At 41.1% G+C, this 19,284-nt stretch overlaps 1 protein-coding gene across 2 annotated transcripts in view; it reads left to right on the forward strand.

Annotated features, from left to right (window-relative positions):
- nr3c2 (nuclear receptor subfamily 3, group C, member 2) overlaps window positions 1-18,987 on the forward strand; it is a 136,991-nt gene extending 118,004 nt beyond the window's left edge. For both annotated transcript variants that reach the window (XM_084075938.1, XM_084075939.1), the window contains exons 8-9: window positions 12,134-12,291; window positions 14,583-18,987. In XM_084075938.1, coding sequence (XP_083932064.1) covers window positions 12,134-12,291; window positions 14,583-14,738 — 314 coding nt within the window. In that variant the 3' untranslated portion in view covers window positions 14,739-18,987. The remainder of the gene's footprint in view (window positions 1-12,133; window positions 12,292-14,582) is intronic.
- The last annotated feature ends 297 nt before the right edge of the window (window positions 18,988-19,284 follow it).

Genomic DNA, 19,284 nt, shown 5'->3' on the forward strand with positions numbered 1-19,284 from the left:
CAACAACTAATACAAAATATCTCAAACAACCAAAACAACAATCAATACAAAACTTCAAAGTGCCTCAATAAAAAAACATAAAACAGTGGTCAAAAAAATAACAAATAAGTCAGCTATAATACTAATAATGTCAATGACATACAACAAAAAATTGCTTTGCTTCGTATGTACATTTATTAAGCTCCTCCCACTGGAGGTGGGCTTTACACATGCTCCTCCCCCTCCTACCGGAGCTAAAAGAGGGCGTGAGGAGGGAGGCGGGCTGATCCCACGCTCCTCGCCTTAAAAAGAGCAAAGATAGAGATTTACCAGGACCAAGATTCAAACCCCCAACCTTCCACGTGCGAGGCCTCTCCTTTGCCCTTGCGCCACCAGGCTTTTCACACTAATTAGAAACTCGAGGTAATATTTGAAGTTTAAGGGAGAGGTGGCAGGTCAAAAGTTGAAAATCTACAGCAAACACCTCTCCCCCTGACAGAATGACTGAATCTACTAGATTCACTGATGATCAGGGTTCATTATGACTTTTTTGAGATTTAGGTTATTGTTAAAAAACATCAAAAAAGGCAACAGATGGTTGGAGAGCAAACAGAGGGATGTTTAATGTTATCAAAACACATATTCGTTATTGTCATATCTTAAAGTCATTTATCAATTTCAGAAGACCAAAACTAGCAGTTTTAATCAAGAGTGTGAACCTGGCTCAGAGTTCAAACAAAATAAGAGCAATACACTTAAACACAAGAAGAATTGATTATGAATATAAAGACAACGGCTAATTAACCAATTGTTTATGAGTGAGTTAGTCAGCAGAATCTGTAGTGGATGTGTGTAAAGCAGTGGTTTTCAAAGTGGGGTCCAGGGGACCCTCATGGTTTCTTGAGGGGGTTCTGAATGTCCCCTTACATTTCTGTAACTCCCGAGAGTGTACAAAATGGAACCAAATGGACCCCTAATGGTCCATTTGTACACTCTCAGAGATATGGGGGTCATTGAAATTAAAATGTCTTAGAAGTAAGAGTTGAATGATGGATGCAAACCAAAAGCCAAACAAGCCAAAATGTGAGAGGGGAGAATGAGAGACTCCAAAAGTAATGAAGACTGCTGTCACTATGCGAGTCAGGAGGGAGTGCAGGACAGAAAGACCAAGGCAGACTAGTTCAGATACAAGGGGTTTTCATTTTTTTATTATGACAAAAAACAGGGAACACAAGGAGCACAAGAAGGACTAGGAGGGCACTTGCAAGTTTCACTTGTAAAAGCACAAGAAGAAAGCCTACACTGTACATACACCGAATCAAGGAGACTAGATCAAACACTAATATACTCACAGACAACTACATATACAACAAACAGACTGGCAGTGAAGGGCAAACAGAAACACATTGGAGACACAGGTGCTTATCTATGGACAATCACCACATGATTGGCTAGGGCTAAACAAGACACAGGTGAACAACATTTGCAAATGACAGGGTGAGACAAGACAGGTACTGTAGCAGCAAACAGGAAACACTCAGACATCACTACAAAACAAAAGGTACACAAGTGTAAATTAAAACTAGAACTAAGAAGATATATTTCTATAATATGTAAAGAAACACAACTGTATTGTAAAACACCAAGTATAACTAAGAAACAAGGAACACAACAAGAAAACACAACAGTTATTGTTAAAAAACAGCTGTTGGAACATTTTTCTCTGCACCCAGATTTACTCTTTCATTGAGAGCAAACAGAGGGATGTTTAATGTCATCAAAATACAAATCCGTTATTGTCATATCTTATAGTCATTAAATAGAGTTGCATCTTCCATATCCGTGTGGCTCAGGAGATATACCAGGGATTTATAAGCTGAAGGTTTAGAGTTTGGAACTCCTTAATATAATTTTTCACTCTCAATCTAAAATCGAAGAGGTTGGTTAAGTATTGCATTCTTACGTGAGTTTTCCATGTTAGTGTGGCTCGAGGTATTATTCAGGCTTTTATAAATAAAAGGTTCAGGGATCAAACCTCATGAAGAACATTATCATCACTCTATCTAAATGGTGGACCAAGATTCAAACGCCGAACCTTCCACCTGCGAGGCCTCTCCTTTTCTCTTGCGCCACCAGGCTTTTCACACTAACTAGAAACTCCAGGTAACAGGTGCGCGGGAAGTACTTAATAGCCAGGGGGGCTGAGCGCGAAGCGCGCGCGTGCGAGTTTTGTGGGTTCGGGTTGAAAAATGTGCGGGTTTGGTTGGGTTTTGGCACTTTTTTCCCTTTACTTTATTTCGGTTTTAGGGTTAGGGCTAGGGTTAGGTTAGGGTTACGTTATTTAATTCTTTTAATTAAATTTAAATGTAATAAAAAAAAAAAAAAAAAAAATCCCTTCCCATCACCAGGGGGGCTGCAGCCCCCGTAGCCCCCCCCTTCCCGCGCCACTGCGAGGTAATATTTGAAGTTTAAGGGAGAGGTGGCAGGTTAAAAGTTGACAGTCTACACGAAACACCTCTCCCCCTGACAGAATGACTGAATCTACTAGATTCACTGATGATCAGGGTTCATTATGACTTTTTTTGAGTTTTAGGTTATCGTTAAAAAACATTTGTTGAAAACAAAAAATGCAAAGGATGGTTGGAGAGCAAACAGAGGGATGTTTAATGTTATCAAAACACATATTCCTTATTGTCATATCTTAAAGTCAATATCAATCAATTTATCAATTTCAGAAGACCAAAACTATCAGTTTCAATGTGTGAACCTGGCTCAGAGTTCAAACAAAATAAGAGAAATACACTTAAACACAGAATTGATTATGAATACTAGAAAAAGTGCTCCTCGGAGCACAGGTCTCCGCCAGGTCAGGTAGGATAGTGTGGAGCAGCAATGTTTGGAATTCGCCAATCAGGCTGGAATGTGAAAAATCAGGCGGATCGGACGGATCCGTGTTGATCAATTGACTATAGAGATCATGCGTACCGATTTGCGTGATGTTCGGATAAAATCTGAAGAAGTAATAAAAAAAAAGAGTTTTATATAAGTTGCCCTCCTGGTGGCGCTATAATAGGGTAATGTTGAAAGGGTGGCATTTGTTTGTCAACGTAGTGCAAATGTGCTTGCGAAGTTTCACCGTAATGGGACGCTGCGTTCATGATTTGCAACATTTTGTTCAAAACGGGCCACTCCTGCAAACTTTAGATGTCAATCTTAGCCAATCAGGATGGAATATGAAAAATCGAACAGATCCGTCTTGATCACATGACTAAAGAGATCATGCCTACCGATTTGGATAAAATGTGAAGGAGTAATATCAAAAATATGTTTTATATAAGTCGGCCTCCTGGTGGCGCTATAAAAGGCAGATGTGAAAAATGCAGGGCAAAGGTTTTTCCCTGACCTCTAGGGAGTGCACATACAAAGTTTTACACAGATCGGTGCAATTATAGGTAAAAACAGTAATCGGCATGTTATAGCGCCACCATGAGGCTGATTTGAACTTGTTCAAGTGGCATGTCTTCCTCGGCATAGTGGGAATGTGTGGGCAAAGGTTCTGAATTGGCATCCAGGGAGTGTGTGTGCACAGTTTCGCTGCGATCAAGCCAACGGTGCCAGAGATTACCTGTTCACAGACGGACACACGGACGGACGGACGGACGGACACACACACACACACACACACACACACACGGACGGACGGACAGGGTGCAAAACATACTCTCTCGCCATGCCTTATGGCCTGGCGGAGACAAAAAGGATGGGCCCAAAGATAGACCCCTGGGGGACCCCGGTCAACCTATTTTATAGGGTTTGAAAAGCACATCTGCTAAATGGTTTGGTGCACTTAGTTGTAGTATTTATGTACAAATCAATAAGATCATCTTAAAATCTATTCTAAAAGGCAGGTAGTGCATGTGTGATGTGAGGGGATAAACGCATGCAGAACCTCTATGGGTGATGATGTACAGTATTGCACAAGTAAGTCATGTTGTTTGGATGTGACTCATCATTTGTGTACAGTATGTGTGACTCATCATTTGTGTATGTGAACTGTGTCTGTAGGTGATTTATAACGGGGGTTCGAAAACCTTTGCCTGGCAAGGACCCCCAAATAGCCATAGCCTCTGGCTGTGGCCCCCATATTGTGAAATAGCAAAACAAAATAAATTGTTTCGATATATATATTAAAATTCAGTACACAAGATCAGTTCATAAAGTGCTCGAGTTGGAGAAATACTCCATGCTAGATATATTCTTCTTTTGTGTGATATTCTTTTTAAAAATGTTCCCCCCATTTTCCTATGGGCGCCCCCTGGCTGCCCCCTACGGGTCGGCAGGGGGGCCACTTTCTAAACCTGTGATCTATATTGAAAACCATTTGCCACCAACAGTATTTCCAGCTACACAAACACATCATATTGGCACAGATGCTTCCACAATATTGCCACAAAGTGCTTCCAAATGGTTTGAAGATGAGTAGGTCTTCCTGAATGCCATGTTGGCTTGGTCACAGTCATTCAGTTGTAATGTCGGTGGGTTTTGCGTAAGGAGTAGTTACAGAGATGTTTACAAAGAAGATGTCAGAACTTGTCAAATGAGCAGGCGCTTTACGACCTCTGTGTGTGTGTGTGTGTGTGTGTGTGTGTGTGTGTGTGTGTGTGTGTGTGTGTGTGTGTGTGTGTGTGTGTGTGTGTGTGTGTGTGTGTGTGTGTGTGTGTGTGCGTGTGTGCGTGTGCGTGTGTTTGTGCCCTGGGGATTGTTGCAAAATCTTGTGCAAAAAAATGTGTGAGAGGGAATGAGAGCCCAAAAAAGGGAGAGAAAAAAGACGAGATGGTTAGAAAGGAAAAAAAGCAAAAATAGAAAGAGAAAGAAGAGATGATGAGCAAAAGGAGACCGGTAGAAAGAGACTGTGTGTGATATAGTGAGAGAGACGGAGAGACGGAGAGAGAGAAAAGAGAGACCCACTGAGTGAGAGGAGTGTGACCTTGGCTAAGGTTTCAGTGAGCCTGTGGTGGATCATGTGACCCTGTTTAGGACGGCAGAGGATCAACTAGTCACACACACAACACACACACATCTAAACACACACATCAACTAGTCACACACACAACACACAAATCGTCGCTGTAGGGCAGAAACCTCTTATCTCCATATTTTCAGTTTGTTTGTAAATTAATGCCCTACTTCGCCATACTACAATGTTACATACAAGTGTTAGAAAAATGCGGATCTACCAGCTCAAAATGTGTCGTATCCGGACGCATTTTGAGCTTGTAGATCTCCTATTTTTGTTTTAAAATTAGTTTTGTGTTCATTTATCTCTGAGATTTTACCACCCGCTCCATGAGGGTCCATTTGGTTATGGGTCCATTTGGTTACATCTGTACATGTACAGTCACTAAATTATAACACAATTCTGTTCTTTCTTTGTTTAGGTTTTCCCTCCCTGACTACTGAAACATTTTATGCTAAATGCTTTTTTTTAAATAGATATGTATTGTCCCTTCCTTCCTTCGTTTGTAAGGCTGTCTGTCCGTCTGTCAACAAATGTTGCTGATGTTCTTCAGTGCTTTTACCACAAGATTGTTACATTAACATATGAGGTTTTATTCTGGCTCGGGGGGGTAGCTTTGCTTCACTCAGATAGCTTTACAGTGTGTATGGAATGACTCAGATGAGATGCACCAGTTACTCCCACTGTAAAAGTACAGTACTGTACAGCAGTGGTTCTCAAACTTTTTCGTGCCAAGGACCCTCAAATTGATATGTATGTGGCCGCGAACCCCCACCTGAAAATATGTTGTGCCAGGGACCCTCAGAAGCAAGGATTTGTGTTAAAAAAACATTTTTTATTTATTTAAAGATTTGCACACATTTTCAAGATTTTTCAAAAATAGCAGATCTACAAGCTCATAGCACGGCACTGAGTGTATGAGCATGTATATCGGCACTATGAGCGTGTATATCTGCTATTTTTGAATAGCCAAAGTATAAAATATGGTTAAAGTGGTTAAAATGATTGTGATGCTATATTAACTCATTTTGCTGGGGACCCTCTGGTATCCCCCAAGGACCCCTTGAGAAACAATGCTGTACAGTACAGTAAAAGCGACACATTTGTGCCTCCAATGTTCCTCTTGTACACAACAAACAATATCATTCATATGAAGTGTTTTTTAGGGTATTGTAATGAGAGCCAGACCCATATATCAGACATTATTTGACTTTTGTGACGGCATCAATGTCAACAATTATGCAGCCATTGTGTCCCAGTTTGGGACACATGTCATTAGGCGAAAACATTGTCTGCTACATTATATGAGCTTGTAGTACGGCTAATTTTTTTAATGCTTGAAAAGTTGTTAAAGTGAATATTTAATATAAATAAAAGATGTTTAATATGTGCTTAATTAAAATATTGTATTTACCAAAAAGTTATTTCTGTTTATTTGTTTTATTTGTTTGCATATAAGCAATAAATTATCTCAAAGGGAAACTTTAATCAAATCTAACTTGATTAGAACAAATTGATTAGAACATTTTGCTAAATATTGGCACATTGGAGCCAAAAGTCCAGATCTAAAAGAGATAAATAATATGGGGGTTGGAAAGGGGAAGGTCGCAATTAAGGTCCTGATCAAAACTATGGCCTACATAGATGGCAGTTTCTCCGGAAGGCAGAGAACAAGAGATGTTGGTGCAGGTAGGCTCCATGCACCTCCAGGTGTTTAATTGTACATGTACTCAGGGATGATTGCAGGCTTCCTTCATAAACAGTATCGTGCACTAAATCACAGTAGCGAGACAGACAACCTGTCAGTCAGCTATTTGCTGGCAGCCCTGCGGTAGCAAACGGCAGGTCTCGAAACGTTGCACATGCGGAATGGGGAACACGTTTCACAATGGCATTCTGTATGACTGTGTGAGTTATGCATGTCTTATTACTGCCATACGTGGTAGAGAAATGACAGAACGAGATGAGCAGCTCCCGGGCCTTGCGGTTCACATAACCACCCAGCTGCACTCGAAAAGACACGTGAGAAATACGACCCAGTTGACAAGTCTTTGTACCTTGCAAATCCCCTCCTTTTCAACACCAATTACAGCAGAGTAAATGTCCCACTTTGTGGCCCTGGGTGCGGTGTCGCCCCCGCTAAATGCCAGACCGGTTTCCAACCAGGGAATATGTGGGTCAGTGGGGCAGAAAACAAAAGGTCCAAATGTGGCCCTGGGTTTTAACACATCCCTGCCATGTTGACCGCAATGGCAGCACCCTGCCCCCGTCGTCCAATCCCCTTTCCTATTTACTCAATGTAGTTTCGCTGCATATGTTTGTTCATTTGGTGTTTTGGACATACTGTACAGTTGTGATGTTGTGTTTCTCCCCCTCACACTGCCATGTGACGTGTGCTTTTGAGGGAATCAAGAAGAATGGCCAGAAAGAGACAGCGAGACAGAGAAAGAGAAAAGTACAGTATAGACAACAACAGTTGTTGACCTACAATGATGTGTTTTGTAAAACATGCAATGCTAGCTGACAAGTTGTAGGCTTTTGCCCTGTGGCGAAGCATTCTGCGAGTGCCAAACACAAACAGGTCCTTTCAGTTGATGTTCGCTAACATCGCCTCCAGTTTCAACCGGCTTATCTAAGGCGCCTTGGCTACTGCATTCAGGAGAACATAACTGTACCGTGTAAACTATTTCAACTATAGCTCAGCAAAAACATTTAATTAACTCGACCGAGAGCGGTTTACTTTACTCCTGTTACGCTCAAACGTTTCGTACTTCACTTCAAAAACTGGCCATGGAAGTGGATGACAAGTAGCTGGTTATCACGAACATGTCAACCAATGCTGTGACCGCACATGAATCTGTCCCCCAGAGCCACTGGTGAGGGCCATTAGGTCTCTTTGTATCTGTAATAACTACATGCTATTGGCAGCTTAAAGCCTCTCATGATCGAATACAATGACGCTTGAAGCCCTGTGGTTTGAAAGCTATCCCAGAGGCTCCCTGAAGAGCGCCTTTGTGTCATAACAGCACATTATTTACGGGGGAATCTGTGTTTTCGTGAGCATCTTTTCAGCATGAAAAACTATATTTATATTCACATTTGTCTGATCATCAGAGCGCATCATTACTGTTGCTGGAGGTCTGGGCCGCTGCTGAAGGGTAATAGAAGGCGTTGCCTGAAGCCAGTTCTCAGGGACGCTCTCTCTGAGAGGCGAGGTGCTTCTTAATCAGTCAGCCAGTGGGTTGAATGTCATATTAAAAGACTCTGGCAGACGGCCATATCTGTGACTTTGTCCTCTACAAGGGAGAGAGAGAGAGAGAGAGAGAGAGAGAGAGGAATTGAGAGACGGGGCGGGGGGTTGGCAGGGATAGCATTGAGAGAGAGAGATAGCAAGAGATAGGGAGAGGGAGAATGATAGCGAACCATAGAGGCAGTGAGGGTGAGAGAAAAGAGTGATTGAGAGATTGAGAGAAAAAACAGAGGAGAGAAAGACAATTAAAGTGAGGTTGAAATATTTAGATGTATAGGGTAACAGCGAGAGAGGAGAGACTGTTAAACAGAGTGGCGGAAAGTGAGAGAATCAGGGAGATAGATTTATAGATAGTGATGGAAAGAAAGACAGAGACATATAGTGATGGAGAGAGAGACAGAGACAGAGACACACACATTTTAGCAATTTATTTATGTCCACACAAAAGGAAATGTATACAAGGACACAAATATTACGATGCAGCAAAGTTACATCAGCATAATGTCCTCATGATACAACAATCACAATCACATGTCATGTGACCCAACCCTCCATGGGCACCAGCAGCAGTGTCTCCGCATGGCGGCTGACAATCATAGCAGAGACAGCACAACACTCTGCCAGCTCTCCTGCCTCGTTTCTGGGCATCCAAAGTTGTCGAACCCCGCTCTAACAACCAGTCCACGGGCATATCCCCGGCTGGACCACCAGAGGAAACAAAGTTCCCAGTCCACTCCCGCCCGCACTGCCGCTCTGTGTCAAATCGCTCTCCGTAGCGTAGCTGCTCCCAGGAGCCCGAAAGTCTGTCCACCCATTGTTGTTCCTCAGCTAGCGGACACGCCGCTAGAAGGCCGGCGGGTCTTTATCCACCGCCGGGTGGTAGTTAGTTACACCGCCTCTCTAAAGCTGCTCAAGGGAAGCACCGCCAGGCAGCGTTGGCTGTCGGTATAGACTCCATCGGTGAGCAGCGTCTTCTTGTATGCAAACTTGTGATCGTAATGAAGCACATGGTCCCCAAAAGTTGCGAATGCATCTTAAATGTGCACCTACTACATTAACGGTGGTAGTTACAACGGGGCAGTTTAACGTCATGCCCAGGACACACACACACACACACACACACACACACACACACACACACACACACACACACACACACACACACACACACACACACACACACACACACACACACACAGTGATGTTATTTATCAATGCTGTCCCACTGTCTTCCAATTAAAATGCTAATGGATAATTACTTTAATACTTCAGCAACTCTGATGACATTTATAGAATAGCTGTAGACAGGGTGATGTAAAGTTTGGTAATACTGTATTTGACAATGGCCTCATTCCAGTGTATTGAAGCTGTGTATTAATCAGATGAAGTATTAATCACATTTTGAAATTCTCCTTAAATTGGGAAAGCATGCTTCCACATACAAGCAAAAGTTACTTTCTTGTTTAAAGGTGTAGTGAAATGAAAAATATGTTTTTCACACTTTTAGAGCATATCCGTGGTCATCATATGGGCATACCTAACAATAGATGCCAAAAAAAATGAAAAAAAAACATTTTTGTGTATTTTTACATCTAAAGTCCCTAAAAAGCCAATCTTAATTACTTCCTGTAAACGAAAACGTGCTGCGTGATGACATAACTCGACCTTCGTGAATATAAATGAATCTTGATTACATGCACCTGTTTGATTCCCATAGCTGCACGTTCTTCAAACACAGCTGATTTTAATTACAGAGATACTCCGTTTTGAATCTCATTGAAGATGAGTGTATTACTCATTTTAAACTTCATCTGCACACTAAAATATGTATCTGAAAACATTATAGGTTAGAAATAAGCCAGGTAGTAGCAAACGCGCTTCACTGGCCGTCTCTCTCTCACTTGTAAACAAACACTAGCCGTGTTGCCCACGGCTGAAGTGATTGAGATCCAACGTCCCATAGCCTGAAGGGATGGGACCTTCTGATTGGTTTAGAGTCGTTGAGCCGACGTTTCGGGCTGAACCTTCAAAATAAAATGCCCGAAAATGTCACTTCAGTGCGTCTTTAACACAAATACAAATACTGTACATCGCAGTCAAGTAAGAATGTTACACACTTGTGCTTGGCAATAGGTGTTTTCTATTGAAGAAGAAGAATTATAATAATAATAATAATAATATTTATAGAAAAGTGTGACATGCAAAATGGCAAAAACATTTGTTAAAAATACATGCTGGATGTATACTCAAGATGTACTGTACTGTATATCAAGAATATTGCTGCCCTATAATTAATGAGTGTGTTAAATTTGTTTTTTATAATAAGATAGGTCTATATACTGATAGCAATCTTTGCTATAGACTGTTCTGTTACAGGGGTCTCCCCGTCTCTTCACCTCTTTAGTGAACAAATAATACATTTTCAGGTCATTTTCAATTTTATCTAATCAGGAGAAATAGAACTCACACAGGATACACGATAAACAAGTGGAATTGGAAATGGTGACACAAAGAAATAAAATGGAACACTATAAAATTGAAGCTGATAAATTATCTTTGTGGGGTTCTCCCTTCTAATTGGATAAAATTGGTATTTAAAAAAAAAAAAACATATCACTTTAAAGCTTTCTGTCAATGTGAGCACAAATGCATGTTTGTACAATACAATAGTATTGTATTAGTATAGTATAGTGTACACTACAGACAGTACAGTATGTAGTCATTGTAGAATTGCAAAAGTACCACTTTTTTGCTGCATGGAAGCTGAATTAATGCTGCACTTGTTCACTGTCCCCAAGAGAGAATTCAGGAAAAGTCAGGTTTCTGTCTATTTTTAGCTGGTGGAAAATGCAAGGAAGGGTCTGTTAACTAGTTGGTTGAGAGTTGAGAATTTTGTTCTATTTTGTAACATTCCAGAAATAAATGGTCCTAAGTACCTATGATGCAGGAAAGATACTGTACAGGAGGAGACCCCGATGGCTACTGCTGTAATTGTTTCTAACGAGTTGGCAGTTAGGCTTCGGTCAAACTTTAGACAAGCTGTCCAAAATAAGTACAATTTTGTTGGAGCATACAATTTGTAAGCGACCAACAAAATCCTGCAATGCAACAATATTTTTCTTTCCTTTTGTGAGTGTGTGTGTGTGTGTGTGTGTGTGTGTGTGTGTGTGTGGGGGGGGGGGGGGGGTGTAAGACAGAATTAAATTATTGGGAAATGCCTGCCAATCATGTCCAACGGCCAAGAAGGTTATGTTCAATTATGATAATAAATGTGTTTCATATTGCTAAGTGGCCCTGACCTTTTCGATATGAATTGCAATTAGTTTTACTACCATTAGATAACAGACATTATGTGCATGATTGTAGGATGTGTGGGACACCCCAAGATACCTACATTCAAATGCCTCTGAATGATGTGGATGTCTTCTAAGTACTGGCGTTTTGCTTTCAGTTGATGGCACTCATATCCAGGTTATGGCTGTTGCTTATTTGTACTTTCCCTCGTGAATTCCAATCCCTTTGAGTCATTCTCATCTGCTTCACAGTACATACACATGAACCACTTGAACCCTAGCATCCCTGTTTGGAAGGGAACATTTGCCAAAAATAGAAGATCTACAAGCTTACATTGTGAGTTTACAGAGGCTATTTTCGGCAAAGAGATTTGGTTGGACAGGGATAAAAGAAAGCAGACCAAGTACAGAGCCGACCCCAGTCAATTTAGTATTTGTTTAATATGTATAGAGGGGTTTAAGTGGTTAAAAGTCTGGGTTGTTCAATTTAGTGAGTTAAATGAACAATCCGGATTTCACCCTGTACTAAGATACTACACTGTAAGACAGGGTTAATGACTGAAGTCCTCATGCCTTCTCACTCCCACCCTCCAGTCCCCAAAGATGGTCTGAAGAACCAGGCAGCGTTCGAGGAAATGAGGGTGAACTACATCAAGGAGCTCAGGCGCTCAGTGGGCAAAGCTACCAACAACTCTGGCCAGACCTGGCAGCGCTTCTTCCAGCTAACCAAGCTACTGGATGCCATGCATGATGTAAGTACCCCACAGTACCACTCTGCTTCAAGCCTGCACGCTGTATGCCAAGTGCCCTGCAGTGCAGGAATACAGTACACACTTCCACACTGGCAATGTGTTGATGTCTGTAGCAGCCTGCACACACGCACGTGCACGTGCACACACACGTGCACACACGTGCACACACACACACACACACACACACACACACACACACACACACACACACACAACACACACACACACACACACACACACACACACACACACACACACACACACACACACACACACACACACACACACACACACACACACACACACACACCAGTCTTCACACTACAGTAGGAGTGTCCAGATCATTTTGGAAACATATTGGAGTATTACAGCCACATAAGAGCCACAGCATCCAATGCATGGTGCAATTGGTGCATTGTGCTAATGCGTTTACTTAGTGGGTCAGTCACACTCTGGCCGGGGGAATTAGGAATTATTGCATTCCAGTCCAGCCTGTCCCTTAGGGGGTGGGGAGGGCTACTTTGGAATAGGCAGCGACCAGCCTTTAATGGTGAATGGAACAGAAGGCAATCAATGGCAGCATGTTGAGAACTGGACCGGTGCACAGGGCTCACTCTAAATAACGCCACGCACCAAAATCAGGTTGATCATTATTTATTCATATGATGATATGACGCTTCGCTTCAAATCCCGAAGAGGAAAGAGACTGGGTTCAGAGACTGGGCAATGAGCTGGCTTCACTGTGGCTCTTAATGATTGAGTGAATGAGGTTAATGCAAATGGACACCTCTTCACAGAAGGTAAGGGCTACTGAAGCACCAGTGGCGCCCCCAAGTGGTTGACCGAACAATAATTATCATGGGGTCAGTTCCCAAATGGAAACAAAGAGGCTGTCATCAGTGTTACTACATTATCTGTAGCATTGTGACAGAATTATAACAGAAATGTGTTAAAATTACACTAACCAGTAAATTAACACGTCTAGTTGCGAAAGTGGGTTCTCAGCTGTAACAGAGTGGACATTAAATACATCATCTTTGAGACCCTTAAGAATGATTTATAAGTGGTTGTGTCTGAAACAAAAAATAGCTGATCCTTGTGATCTACGCGGTGTGAGCTTGTAGATCGGCTATTTTCAACCAAGGACAAATCAGGCATGATCAAATATCAGGAGCAGCTTTCCCATCGAGTTGAAAGCAGTGCATTAAAACATGTTTAGCCTCTTAGCAGCAGCAATAAGCTCAGTAAAGTGCTACTGTATGTATTCATTACAGAATGTTTTTGTGTTTTTCAAATAAGGTGTACACTGCACTGTGCATTTTGTTTAAATTATTTGATTTATTTCTGGGTCATGACTTAATGACTAAGGACAAATGTTGTCCTGAGGCTAAACCAGTTGAGAAACACTGTCGTAGACCATGAGGCACATTTCAGCCATCAGATGGATGGCTTACTGAATGGATTACTGGTGCGGCGGTCTCAAAAAACTAAGGAACTAAAGTGGTAATGACTCCTTAGACGGAGACTAAAGAAATACAAAAAAAGGCTTTCTATTTTACATGCTCAACCACGTGCTAACGTGCTCAGAGTACATAAGTGATAGGAGGACAAACGTTTTGGTCACAAGACCACCGTCAGTGCCATATGGCACTCTGGGCTGTAAACAATCCAGCTAAAGATTAGCATGATTTTAATTAATGTAATCCTGCACAAAACTCGTTGGCCAATAGTATCAGGGACCAGCTGTAAGAATAAACCTACATTAATAAAACACACTTGACCATCAACAGTCCGCATTGGGTCTTACTGTAATGTGCATAATCACAGAAATATGGCACTGGACTTTTGTATATTTGTACTGTAATATATTTTGGAATCTCTTACTTTGTTTTGTTGTATTGTGGGCAGAGAGCAACCAAGTGAGTTCAACTCGCATATTGCAAATAAAATATTTATTCTGAAAAAAACTATTGAAAGCCCACTGCTAAATCCAGTGTTATTTGAATTTGACTGTGCGTTAATGAAACTGTGTGTGTGTGTGTGTGTGTGTGTGTGTGTGTGTGTGTGTGTGTGTGTGTGTGTGTGTGTGTGTGTGTGTGTGTGTGTGTGTGTGTGTGTGTGTGTGTGTGTGTGTGTGTGTGTGTGTGTGTGTGTGTGTGTGTGCACGCACGCGTGTGTGTGTCTGTGTGTGTGTGTGTGTGTGTGTGTGTGTGTGTGTGTGTGTGTGTGTGTGTGTGTGTGTGTGTGTGTGTGTGTGTGTGTGTGTGCTTGCGTGTATATTTCCTATGCAGCTGGTGGGAAATCTACTGGACTTCTGCTTCTACACCTTCCGGGAGTCTCGGGCGCTGAAGGTGGAGTTCCCCGACATGCTGGTGGAGATAATCAGTGACCAGATACCAAAGGTGGAGTCCGGCCTTACCCAGATACTCTACTTCCACAAGAAGTGACTGACAGACTGACTGAAGAAACCACATTAAATGAACTGGAAAAGAGAGAGAGGGGGAGGACACGGGCAGGAGGAAGACGTGTTGGAGGAGGAAGGCCTTACCCTGCAGCGCAGCCTACACCTGTTGGCCCATGAAGCCACCACCCCAGCTTCTCCGAGTCGGGGGAGAGGAAGTGACGTGGTTGCACAGGAGGACCCTTGACTCTGCGGTCACCGTGGACTGGTCCCAGACCAGCGAAGAGGAGGTCAAACGACGGAGCCTTGTGCGTGAGAAAAAAAACACTGAGAAGGAAGAGATGTGACTAGAAATGTGACAAAGCATCCCTAAGCCCTGCCCCCGCCCAAAATCCCACCCTTTAAACCCCCCGCCCAAAAGACGATGACAGTGTTTTATGATGGAGACAAAGCCATACATTTCTTAGGATGCGCTAATAGACACATTCACCTAGCACACACACACACACACACACACACACACACACACACACACACACACACACACAGATGCATGTAGAGGGGAATATTTCTCACTGAAAACACATGCTGTCCACATGCATTCACACAAAACGCACAGATGCACTCCATATGCACTAGAGGCAGACACGCGAAACCTCCTGCAGTTCCTTGACAAAAAAGAAATGAAAAACTTGCAAACATTAACTGTGGCTTATGCAGTCTCTCACAAATAATAGCACTATGAATCTATATTCAAAAATAAATTATGCCAATACGTAGGGTTTCTTTTTGCTTCGCAGTCTACTGACATACTATAAGACCACAGCAACAGAATTCATTACTGTAGGTGGTGCACCATTTTCTTGACAGAACCTCTCGGCTGTCTGTGGGGAGAACGGTCTAGTTGAATTATATTCCAAGGGCTATTACAAGCTAAATAGTGGCATAAAAATGTAACAAAACCCAACTTTGAATCTTAGCCGGTGTGCACACTACACCCACCAATAACACTCACATAATCCATTTTTATACAAAAGAAATAACAAAAAATAGAAGTTGTAAAACAATCAAGACTAAAATATGCAAAACTTCAGAACTTAAAGTTGTTTTTGAAATAATAGTGTTTCTATTGTATGATGAAAGTACAGTGCGCGTGGAAAACGCTCCAGTGTCATGGAGACAAGTCACCCTTTTAGGTTCTCATGGTGGAGTTTTGACACAACATTGTTGAATGGGTACCTCTGTCTCAAAGTGTTCTGGAAGACCGCCGGAGAACAGGAGAGCAGAGTCCACCTGTCATTCACTCAATGAAAAAAGGATTGTGGTGTTTCTGCTGGTAATGGAGTTGACTAAGGTGCGTCCATAGTTAATCGGTGTTATTTGTGGAACCTCCAGTTGTCCATCTTTTCTCACAACGAAGCAAAACCAGCCCTTTGTGAACCAAAACTTATCTACTTGTTCCCGGAAATAATAAAAGCATTTTTTATACATACAAGTGTGTTGTAAAGGTTTAGTTTTTTGGCAAGCCAGACATTTTACATTACGGTGCTTCTTTTTTCTACAAGGCGAAAAGAGAGCTACTTAACATGTACAGCAACCTAGCAAGTAACTGTCCATAACATTACACAATATGGACACACAAAATACTCTAATGTTGATATAATCTGAAAAAGGGAGCATTAGTCTTTGCAGTGCTTAATTCACAGCAAAATGTATCAAAATCCAGGCAAACATGTACAGGTATTAACCCGCTTTAAAGTCACATCCTACTCAGCCGTTTGTACAGAAAAATAAATGTTTTCTTTTTGTTTTGAGGTACATGTTGGTGGAACACTTGATAAAAGAGAACTGAATATTGCATTGTTTTGGTCACCTTGTCCTGCTTTTGTGTGTTTCTCATTTCTTTTCTCTTTGGGCCAACTATTCTTATTACTTCTACTACTATTATTACTACTACTGCTACTAGACGTATGGCAGACCTTGTCATCTGGACCATGTTTTATCTTGTTTCACACCCCACTGGATGATGCTACTGAAATGTGACCGCGCCTTTGGAGAGGGAATACAGTGCGGGGGTGTGATTGTGTACTTGTTTTTTTTGCGTGCCTGTATGAGTGCGTGTAGTATGGCCATGTGCATGTGTGTAGACTTATGTTTGTGCATTTGTTTATGTTTGTGTGCGTGTTTTGTTTTGTTTTTCCTTCCTGGAAAGCATGTGCATAAATGAAATGCTTTGTTTTTCTCTTTTTTGCCTTGTTTTTATGCATTTATGTTATAGGATTAGGCATAACCTATTGCCACATTTAGATTTGCACAAGGACGCAATGTGAAATAAAGGCATCAGTGCAGCTAGAATTAATTGTCCCTTTTGATATGTAAAGTGCGTTTGTGTAGGGGAGGAGCTCTGTGCTGTGTTGGTGTTTATGTAAAGTGTAAATGTTGAAAAGGCAGGATCCTGGCTTTGGTACCGTGATTAGAACGACTCATCTTTCAGCCCCCTATTGTGAATTATTGTTCAATTTTTTGAAGGACCCTGATGATTAACTCCTGCTTTATTTGTTTTTTCCCCCCTTGTAGCCCTCCCAGCCTCCTTTTCTTTTAGGGGGGAAAAAAATGGTTAAATGGTTCATAGGACGAATGGGAAAGTATTTTTGAGAGAATTATATTTTGCTGGAAAACAATATTTAAGTACTTTGTCTAAAACAATATCCTTTTTGTAAAATGAAAAATGTTAAATGCATGCTTTTTGATGAGATGTTTACATTGTATTTAAAAGAAGGGAAACTTGTGCCTTTTTATCTCACCTGATTTACAATTTTACAGTATATAAATATATATACATATATATATATTGTAAATAACACAGCGAGTCTTTATGTTGAATATAGTATAAGAAAGACATTTCTACTTATAAACCATCCTGTTATCCTGAATATTTGCTAATTTGTGAGTTTTCCCCATTCGCCATTGTTGTTTTTGTGTGTGTGTGTGTGTGTGCGTGTGTGTATTGAATGGAGTAAAGAGGATTTAAGGCTGGAGTCCTGAATGTACCAAACAATGTTTGTGAGATGGGAGACTTGTGGAACTTACTACCTGAATGTTTGAAAGAAAGATCCTCTTTTTAAATAATGTTATTTGATTTGCCTGTTCACTTTTGTTTTTCTTGTTTTGTTTTGTGCATCGTTTTTCATGTGACTCAACTGAAAAGATTGACAAAATGCACTTATTTTGTAATGGATAGAATGGTGTATTGGTATAAGTGATGGATTCATGAGGTGTTTCCCAGTCTGTACCACCATTTAAAAATATACAAAAACCACACAGACAATATTGATGCTGAAAACATCTGGAGAACTCATCCATTCAGGATGTAATTATACTGGTCTGTCCTGAGAAAACTGCACTCAAAGATGAGCTACATGTCTGGCCATTAATGACACTACCATTGTGGACCCAAAGATGTCATGTGAAAATACAACATAACTGAAATGATGCGCTTACAGCAAGTCACCAGTGAGGCTCTGATAAAACACTGGGTCTACTGTACATTTCTTCTAATCATAACAAAAATACTAACCCTACAATACTGTTTTTTTTCCTTCATTATTATTATTACAAGCAATTTAGTGTAATAAATAAATACCCATATACACAGTACAGCACTTTCCCATATTCGCGTCTCACCCATTGTTTAAGTCGTCCCCCATTCAAACCAACCCTGTATATTTGGGCATGAATGATTCAGTTGTCTGTTGTACTTTTCGCTGTTGTTGTTTCACTGAGAACACTATAGAGGATGGAGCCAGTGTCTTTGCCATTTTGTGTTTGTGAAGATGAAACTGGGTGTAGAGAGAAACTAAGGCTTAATTTATACCCCATTGCACGTCGGTGTTGCTTGACAAAAAATAACTGATCTTACAGCCAGATGCGTTGTTAGCCTGTAGATCAGTTATTTTCGCTAAGCGACACCTTTGTACTACGGAGCATAAATTCATCTTAAGAAGCCATATCTTCACAGCCTTGGCAGAACATCTCTTCTTAATAGATGGCGTTTTTGGAAAAAAAGAAAATCCCAAAAAATGAACTTTTTACTCAAAACGCTTTGTACAATATTTCTGAGCAACTCTCCACAGTACATAGACAATATCCTTCAGCATAAATGAATAATAAAAGAAGACTTTGGAGTTAGTTACTACAACCTGTACATCTGGATGCAGATATTGCCATACCTGTGTTTGCAAAACTATTGCAAGGTTCTAATAAAACCGTTAAATAAACTGAGGTGGTGTTATTGACTTGTGTACATATTTGTGTATTTGTTTCTAAGCTTTTATTCAAATAGAGAGGAGAAAGAAATGTGTGTGAAGACAAGATAGATAGAGGCAGAGCTGTAATAGTATAGCTGGAGAGAGAGAACATAGAGGATGGGAGTTCGAAGAACGAGAAAGTTGTAGTTGGTGTGTAAGAAAACAATTTGCATTGTGCATAACCAAAAAGTACAAGGAAGGAAGACAACATGAGAAAGAAAAACAGCAATTGAGAGAGAAGGGAAAATGGAAGGAGAGAAGGACAAAATGGAATGAAAAACTGAG

Source organism: Gymnoscopelus microlampas (genome assembly GCF_963454915.1).
Source record: "Gymnoscopelus microlampas genome assembly, chromosome: 2".
Classification (NCBI taxonomy): domain Eukaryota; kingdom Metazoa; phylum Chordata; class Actinopteri; order Myctophiformes; family Myctophidae; genus Gymnoscopelus; species Gymnoscopelus microlampas.